The sequence below is a fragment of the Medicago truncatula genome, chromosome 7 (assembly GCF_003473485.1).
Source record: "Medicago truncatula cultivar Jemalong A17 chromosome 7, MtrunA17r5.0-ANR, whole genome shotgun sequence".
NCBI lineage: Eukaryota > Viridiplantae > Streptophyta > Magnoliopsida > Fabales > Fabaceae > Medicago > Medicago truncatula.
In genome coordinates this window covers 9,591,855-9,601,717 of record NC_053048.1, presented here as the reverse complement: position 1 = coordinate 9,601,717, position 9,863 = coordinate 9,591,855, and the positions used below count along the sequence as shown (strand labels likewise).

The following is a 9,863-nucleotide window of genomic DNA, read 5'->3' as shown; positions in this document are numbered from 1 at the left end:
TGAGTTGGTCAAAATGGTAGGACCAAAAGTGTAATTAAGGCAATATATAATGGTATACACATAAGGATAGGAAAAAACCAATACATCTAATATTTAGTTTCATAACACATCAAAAGATTATGGCATATCAAAGTATAAGAAAGTCTAAGTGTTGGATGTACGCATATATACCCGCTATTCACCATTTTCAATTCCTTCACGTTCAACTATATACCACAACATCACAAAACAATGCTATATTATATTGTCAAGAACATAATAATCTCGAAAACATGCTATAATTAGGGAGCAATGGCTACACCGTCTGTGACGTCATTGGCGATCGAGAGCATAGTATTCCCTCCGACCATGAAGGCACCGGGATCCACCAACAACTTCTTCCTTGGCGGCACAGGGGCTAGAGGTATCCAAATCCAAGACAAATTCGTCAAATTCACCGCCATTGGTGTTTATTTGCAGGATATCGCTGTTCCATATCTTGCAGAGAAATGGAAGGCCAAATCTGCTCATGAATTAACGGATACCGTTCCCTTCTTCAGAGACATCGTTACAGGTAATTACTTTTAGCTTGTTTATGAAAGTAATTTATAGCTTATGTCAAAACAGATTCACCGTTTTTTTTTTTTTTTTGAAATATAAACAGCTTATCCATTAAGCTCTTTATCCAAACATGAGTATTCTGGCTCGTAATGAAGCTTAAATGTTAGCAAACTAAGAAAGTCTTATCTGTTGTAGGTCCATTTGAGAAATTTATGCGGGTGACAATGATCAGACCATTGACAGGGCAAGAATACTCAAACAAAGTGTCTGAAAATTGTGTAGCCATTTGGAAGTCTCTTGGGATTTATACTAATGAAGAAATCAAAGCAATAAACAAGTTTGTTTCTGTTTTCAAAGATGAAACATTTCCACCAGGCTCCTCTATCCTTTTCACAGTATCACCCAAAGGATCAGGATCATTAACGGTTAGTAACACAAAAATTTAGAGTCTTATATGTTCTGCATTTTTATTTGTTGTTTTTGAAATAGCTATGCTCTTTTATAAAATATCGGTACTCTTAGCGGGTGAATTGGATTAGGATTTTAAAGGACAATTTTTGTTTAAAAAAGTGTTAAGGATTTTAACGACTTTGATCATTTTGAAAGACAATTGAGATTTACAATTTGAATTTAACTCATACGATTTTAAAAGTTTTAAAATGATTTTGTGGATTTCAAAAGATTTCAACAGACTTTATGAATTTTAATGACTCATTAAAAAAAAAAATGATCAAACGCACTCTCTTTTACACTATTCTCAATACAATTTTTTTTACTTTTTTTTTATGAGAGAGAGATGAGGGAAAAGAGAGGAGAGAGAGAAGGGAAGAGAGAAGGAGGAGAGAGATAGTATCTTAACGGAAAAACAATCCTAAGAAATCTCATGTTTTCATGAAAGACTTTTTTATGCTAAAAATTCACTAGAAAATCCCACAAAATCCAATTTATTAAACAATCCTTCGGAATTTAAGTGATTTTGTATACCACAAGACTTTTTTTAAGTGATGAAGAGTCTTGATTGAATACGACAAAACTTTTTTTAAATGACAAAGAATCTTGATTGAATATTACAAATTTTTGTTTAAGTTGCAAAGAGTCATCGAATATCACAAGACTTTTTCATGATAAAAAAGTCTTTTAAAATCTTTTAGAATGCTAATCCAATACACCCCCTATTTCACATTCTTACTTATAAATCGATTTTTTAATTGGAACAGATAAGTTTCTCAAAAGATGGATCTATTCCAGAGGTTGAGACAACAGTTATATCCTGCGTCAAAGATCACCTCGCCTTCAAAATCATAGCAGCTGCTTAGTTATAAGTTTCAAATGTTGAAGTTGTCAATCTTCATAAACTCACAAAATCTTGTAGCCAAACTCTCTTTCAAAGCAGGGGAAACAGCATACTCATGTTCATGTATTGTCTCATCTTTGGAGAATCTAAGCTGTGTGATTAATTTGTAGAAAAAGAAATATTAAAATGGATATTCAAATCAATGCAGTTTGTAATATTAATGATACTAACCCCTAATGTTCCATTTGGTGATTGTCTGTAGATTCTTGAATGGCTTTTTCTTCTGCATCACCATATGTTCCTTCAGATTTCATATGGGCAATGCAATTTTCTGATACCTTTCTCACATATTCACTACCTTCTAGTGTTCTACTTCGAATAAATTTCTCAAAGAGACCTAAACACTCCCATAGATACGTGAGTACATATCTTTATTCCAAAATCCTCTTCTCTAAAGATGTCCACATCATCATAATTTTACTTGGCTTTTGTTCCAAAAATTTCTCATAATTTTTAATACAAGCTTAATAATTATAATTATTATTAAAAACCGTTTTTTATTAATCATTAAATTGTACATAAAACACATAGTTGGTTACAATCAAATAATTATTAATATAATAATTGTTTCGATTAAAATTTATATGTTACATTAAAAATTTGTACGTTACAATCAAATAATTATTAATATAATTATTATTCGATTAACATTTATATGGTACATTAAAAATTTGGTAGGTTACAAAATTATAATAAATAACTTGAATAAATTATATTTTGAATTTTGGTCCGTTACACTATGACAGTAACCTACTAATTAAAAATTTAATTGTTGTAATTAGTTTTTAAGGTTATATAATTAATTTTTATTCGTTACAAAATTATATTACTTAATATTAATAAGATATTATTAAATTTCAAATGTTATGAAGTTAATTTTTGTAGGTTAACATGAAATATAATCTAATCTTTTAATGCATATTTTATAATATTAAATACGTTGATAATATTAATTTTAAAACGGTCAAATTAATAATTAATAGATATTAACCATTATGGAACTATTTTTTTATATAAATAGTAGCACTTTTCGGTACGAGTACACAACAATCACAAAATATAGTTCTTCTTTGTCTGTTCTCTGGTTCTCTGATATCTATATTTTAAGTAATTTCTGTAATTTTTTCTATTGCAAAGAAAAACGTCTACGAAACAAGACTTCATCTCTGACGTTTCGCCAAGAAAATAATCGTGGACATTGGTTGTGAGGATTGTTCGTGTAACACCCCGTTTTCCCAACATAAAAATTTCATAACAAATAATCAGAGTTTTCCACATAAACGGAATGCTACACTTCTTAAAAATCATAAATGGAATAAATAACAATTTATCCCTCATAATTCAATCAACATAAATATTCAAATTTCGCAGCGGATTTAATTCAGCAACATAAACAGTCTTGGCACAAAGGCCTCATCAAAACATCTCATAAAAATCCAATTACCAACCTAATCATGTATATTCATAAGCAATACGTAAGGAATAGAAAATAGTCACAAAGTTCCCATCCCGTTACGTATCAGAGCACCTAAAAACACAGTGAGGGATAGCCACTCAGGACAGCAATCAACAACTACTTATTCTCGATCACTTGCAAGTTACTCATACGAAGAACAACATTTCCAAGCAGAAGGGGTGAGATTTCACAAAACAATAATATCAAGCATATAATTCATTAATTATATTTAACAACATAAATAACTTCAACATATCATAATTAATAATGCTTCATTAAACACTTCATTAAAATAAAGCAACTTAACATTTCATGGACACAACTCTTCAACTTGACAACTTGACTCTTAATATGCGACTTCAACTTGACTATGCAACTTAAACCTCTTAATATGCATGTGGTACAAATCCAGGGCATCAAGCCCTCAACGTATTTAAGTACTAATATACTTCCAGGGCATCAAGCCCTCAACTTAATTGAGCAAAGGCTCCAGGGCATCAAGCCCCCAACATGAATGAGTATGCATGGACTCAACAACTTAACATCTTAGAAACATCGACCTCTTATATAAATCCAATAATTTGGAACAACTTCTTACATCATAGACCGACTCATGCAGCTTAATTCAATAATAAACAACAACATATGCAGCACATTAACATATCCAAATATAATAATATCAAATGATAATCAACAACAACTTAAACATCTTAAATAATTCACATAATGCATATACAAATATATTACATTACTATCAACATTAAATCATGTTAAAACAGCTTCACATATCATCATTAATATTATATACAACCTCCATTCCTACCCCAAAGATCAACTCATAACATCTCGTGCGACAAAGATCGCAAAACCCTAAACAAGGTGTTCTGTCTTACAAGAGCTCGCGAGGCGAGGGCCTCTACTCGCTATGGCGAGTTCAGAAAATTGGCATTCGCCCTGGCGAGTTAGCTGCTCGCCTTGGCGAACAAGAAACTGGGTGCTCTCGGGAATTTAACATTTTTCACTCAAAAATCCCATTTTTAACTTCCCTGCGTTCAATCTCAATCTAAAAACTTACCTAATCATTCTTATACATGTTCAGGCACTCAAAAACATCTAAAGCTAGACTAAAGGATCAATTTACAAAATCATGGTTGACTCACTGGTCACACTCGCTATGGCGAGCCACAAGGTGAAGCTCGCGAGGCGAGCAATGAAGATCATCACCCGCGAGGGCGAGGATCATCACTCGGGAGGCGAGCGATGAATGTTGGCTCGGACAGAATTGCTGTTTTCACGAAAATCAACCTAAAGGCTTGGTTTTAAGCTTAACATTGATTCCAGATATCATCCTATGGATTGTCTAGGGTCTGTACACAGTTTCTACATCAATCTAACAAATTTTCATCAATTAATCATCAATTCTCACTCTTAACCCTAATCCTCAAATTCTCTAAAACTAATCCTACACTTGTTAAATTTAATTATCAGAATTACAGACTTAATAAAATTGAATGCTAGTCTCACCCTTACCTTAAGAAATCGATGGACAACCTCTTCTTGGTTCTTCTCTCTTCTTGTTCTCCCTTTTCTCCCAAAATTGATTGTACGTGAAAACATTTCTAAACCTAGTTCCCACCTATTTATATCTCATCTATTTATTCTATCTTATTCCTCTTTTTCCCACAAAACTCTATAAAATCTCAAAACAACCCCTCAACTAAATATTTATTTTATTTTCAAATCTTATTTTATTAAACAATAAAATATATCACAACACCTCATTAAATCACATAAAATCACATCAATCATATAAATCATCTTAATAGACTCTAATTTCAACAAAATAATTAAATAAATCAAAGTGGGCGTTACAGTTCATGTTTGGTTTGTTCAAGACTACAAAAATAAAAAACTATCATTTTCTATGGAGTTGGTTCTAATGGTTCGAATGGTACTTTTTTCATACCGTTTTTGTTTTTTGTTTGTTTGTTTAAAGTATAATATTTTAATCTTTGTTATCTAGGTGATCGAATAGGTGCGTTTATTCGAAGAACATTGATCTACAAGTTCAAGGAGCAACTCCAAGAGGGAATGGTGTTCATGATTTCCTCAATTGATTTTGCTTGCAACAGTGGTTCGTATAGACCATCACACAACGAATACAAACTGAATTTTACAACTAACACAAAAATCAAAATATCTAAATCTTCTTTGGTCCCTACAAACATGTATTCGTTTACACTGCATATGATGTTTTCAATAATTCTTACGACATGAAATGTAATTTGAATCATATTTTTATCATCAAACTAATTTCTAACCCTCATCCCTTTCTAACAACATGAAATAAATTATATATTGATGTAGTTGGTGTCTTGACTGGGGTGGATTTTGTTTGTATGAAGACCTCAAATCAATTATATTAAAAACCCTTCAAGCACAAGATGTTCCCAATAAAGAAAAATACAAAGTTCAAGATGCATAGATACAAAAGAACCAAATCATGAGGTAGAATAAGCAAGACAAGTAGAAAGATATTCCACCAACATTTCAACTCAAAATACATACATGATTTCTTAGCATTTTGTATCCGGTAAACGAGAAATGTAAATTTATCTAACAACACCATAAACTGGTTCTTGTGAACAAAATAATTATCCTAAACTGGTTCAAAAAAAAATTATCTTAAATTAAAAAAAAAAAATATAACTTACTTTGGCTCTATTTAATGTTATTTATCCTAATATACATTTTAATTCATGTAAGTTTTATTTTTAATATTTTTTTATTCTCATGAAACAAGTTCCAATAGATGGTACTTTTCATAATTTTATATTTTTTTAGAAACATTCGAGAAAACTAATTGCATATAAATAAATTTTTGAACTTAGATATTTTTTTATAATTGAAATCCAAGAGAGTATTGTCATTAAATAAAAAAAGTAATAGCTTTATTCAAATTGATAGATTTTTTATTATATTTTTATAAGACAAGAGCAAAAAGAATAATCTCAATTAAGTTGGTACCCTACTTTAATCGATTGCGAGTTTCTCATATATATTATTAAAAAAAGGAAAAAAATTATATAAAATCTAGGAGGACAAAAAATCTGATCCAGTCCATCCAAGTGGATCCACCCTACAGGGTAATACATCAAAAAAAAGATCAACAAAGTGGATTCAACCCTTATTAATTCTAACAAATGAATACCATTAACGATAGACGTTTGTGAAGGCAAAGCGGGTCTATAATTTGGCGAATTGATCGATCTTCAACGCAAAATCGGATCACGTGCCATCAACTCCATGCAACAACGACAACAAGCATTAACAACTATTTCAAGTCCACATAGTCTCATGTCAATCAAGGATTAATGGGTTACGAAAGACATACATATTCTTGAGAGTGGGGAGTTGATTCAACCGCCAACATGGTAATTAACAAATCCACACGCACTAACTGTTTACTGCTATGATCAACATCAAATTAACAGTCATTTCTGCCCCAACATAGAACCGCAACCACCTCCAAAGAAAGGGAGGAGACGGCGGATTCGAATGAGCCACCATAACCAATCCACACGGCGGCGAAAAAGGTCTAAAACGGTGGCATAATAGAGGATAAAGAACGAACCCTTTCAGGTTTCAACCAAACCAACGCAGGGTTCTGCCATTGAGAAGTCAACACACAGAACCAAACAAGATCGCTGGTGACAACCAACAATTTACGAATACCAACAACTCAGCAACCACCACCCGTAGCAGATGCAGTACTGGTTGAATCGGAAACCAACAACACGAATTGTTGTGGGAACCGAAAGAAGGGTGGTGCGGGGGGACGACGCCACTCATCGCACCATCGTTGCATGTTGGTAAATCATAAGTGATGAAGGTTTCGTAAAAAAGGGGGTGAGGTGGCGGAAGATTTCTAAAGAGAGGGCAGAGCCATGATGGTATATTATAACAGAGGTAATCATACCTCTTATTAATTATATATATTTTTAAGAATATAGTAATTACTTATAGTATTTTTATATTTTAAGCATAGTTGTATTTTTTCTCACTATTTTAAGCATAGTTGGCATGTCCCTGTCAACTTTGTCTCAATTTTAATTATATGAAGATAAAGTACTACATAATATCAAAATTTTGAATGAAATAAAACTAAAAAAGTCAAATAATACCTAAAAAACTTATTTATGTATAAACCCTGTTAAAAAATTTAAATAAAATATATCCCGTATATGGCACGGGGCGTTTCACTAGTTATCAACAAATTACAACTGTTGATCAAAGTTAAGCTTTAAGGTGCATATGCAGTTGTGCAATTATATTCACATTCATGTATACACATGTATATTAATTCAGTATTTGTCAACAACTAACTAATTTCTATACATATTCAATATAGAATGTGGTCACACTCAATATCAGCAATAGTTCGAGACAATTTTTTTACTCCAATATGGAGAATTTAAATCCTGAAGTTGACACTTAATTAAAAATTAGTTAAAATTTTGGCCATGAACTTAAGTGTAGCAGTTAAAAATTAGTTATATAGTATGTTGTTACCTTTGATGATATCTCTGTAGAAATCTTCCTTCAAAAAAAAAAAATTCTCTGTAGAAATCAAGGAGAGTTGAGATGAAGTTTTACCCTTCCAATTAAGAGTGAGTGATGCTACAGCTTTTTCTTCCAAATAAACTCCTATTCCAGTGAACTTCACAAATTCTCCATCAATATCTAACCCCCTCACCCTTACATACCACTACCAATAAAAATAAAAAAATAAAAAAATGTTTCTCTAGATAACTTGATTATTATAAAAACAAAAACAACAATGCCTCAATCATATTGATAAGACTAAGGATGTGTTCGATCCGTTGAAAAAAATAAAGGATTATATAGGACAACTTCAGTTGTAATTTGTAAAACTGTTTTAGGGATTGTATAAACTCTGGGACAAAGAACATACTCCCTCCGTTCCGGAATAGATGACCAATTTAAAAACGTGTAATTTTGACCTAACTTACTTTGACCATATTTTTCTACTAATATACAAAGATAAATAATATCATATAAGATGTCGTTAGATTCGTCTCGATGAGTATTTTCAAAATATCAAATTTTCATAATTTTTTATAATATATTATTCAAGATATTTAAGTTCAAAATTATGCATTGACATGCGTAATAGGGTCAACTGTGTCTTGTATTGTGGATGGAGGGGGTAACAAAAATTGAAATTATTGTCGCTCACTAAACCACGACACAACTTTTTACCACAAGTACAAAATAATATTTTGTTCACCAAATATCAAGATGAAAAATTATTTAACACCATAAAATTGTTGGGTATGAGCATATGTAAAACAATTTTGTGGCTAGTCAAATATTGAAGCTTCAAAGTTGTTTAGTCTCATTGCAATTTATTGATTCAAGATGCAATGAGACTAAACAATTTTAAAGGTTTAATATTTAATGAGTCACAAAATTGTTTTACTCATACATTGTGATGGTTTGTTCGGTATTTATTTTATAGTAAATGAAACTCACCTAAATCAACCAAAAACATTTAAAAATTTGAAACCCATGTTTTTCCTTGATTTCCATATATCCATGCTTCTAGTTTAGATTGATTCGTATACAAAACACTAGTAGAGTTATCAATTATGGGAAATATATTGAAAAATAGAGAAATCATTCATATTTTTTTGAAAAATGATAAATTAATACTTATGATCATTATATTTTTTATTTATATGTTTAAATAAAATATATTAAATTTGAAGAAGTCATATAAATCCTCTAAGACACCTAACAACGTTCAAATACAATTTTGAAGTTCCTACAAATGAGGATGATTTTGTATTATGAAGAAAAATAAATTCTCAAAGTTCTCCCTTCCCAATATTCTCTTTTCTTTGGGTTGCTCCTTCCTAAAAACCATTATCTCTCTTTCTCTCAAAACTCGCAAACAAAAATTAAAACAACACTTAAAAAAACAACGGAGAGAATATTATATATATATATATATATATATATATATATATATATATATATATATATATATATATAATACACTCCAAAACCTCTGGGTCGTATCCTGCCCCATGTGGTCCTCACTTCAGGTCCCACATTTCTCTTCCTTTGTTTGATTTCCCTCGAATCTCTTGCAGTTAGGTTCGTATTCAAACCTTCTTTCCAAATAAGTCCTTGTTCATTTCATTTGTGGTGCTCTTGGCACAATGGTCTAATCTGGAGGAGGGAAGTTGGATGTTTTTTTTCTATTTATCATCACTACGGGCCATATGGCCAGATCGACGTTGTCAGAATAATAGTGTTCAGGGTCTGCCCCTTTTCAAAGTTTGAATGCCCCACCCATGTGATATCTGCTAAAGGCTTCGTCAGTGAGGTGATAATTTCAGCCCTATCTCTCCTTCGGGGTTCCACCTCCTAAAGCGGTCAGCGGGCATAATTGAAAAAAGAAAGGCACTATATGTTCTCGTTCTC

General features: G+C 31.5%; 1 protein-coding gene and 1 pseudogene across 1 annotated transcript; one reads left to right on the top strand and one right to left on the bottom strand.

Annotated features, from left to right (window-relative positions):
• The first annotated feature begins 291 nt into the window (after positions 1-291).
• Positions 292-1,871, top strand: LOC25497742 (chalcone--flavonone isomerase 2). The gene is made up of 3 exons (XM_024770796.2): positions 292-553; positions 736-965; positions 1,758-1,871. The coding sequence occupies exons 1-3, from the start codon at positions 292-294 to the stop codon at positions 1,854-1,856; spliced, it is 591 nt and encodes a 196-aa protein (XP_024626564.2). The 3' UTR covers positions 1,857-1,871.
• Positions 1,808-9,574, bottom strand: LOC112416562 (chalcone--flavonone isomerase 1B-1-like; annotated as a pseudogene).
• Between the last annotated feature and the right edge of the window lie 289 nt (positions 9,575-9,863).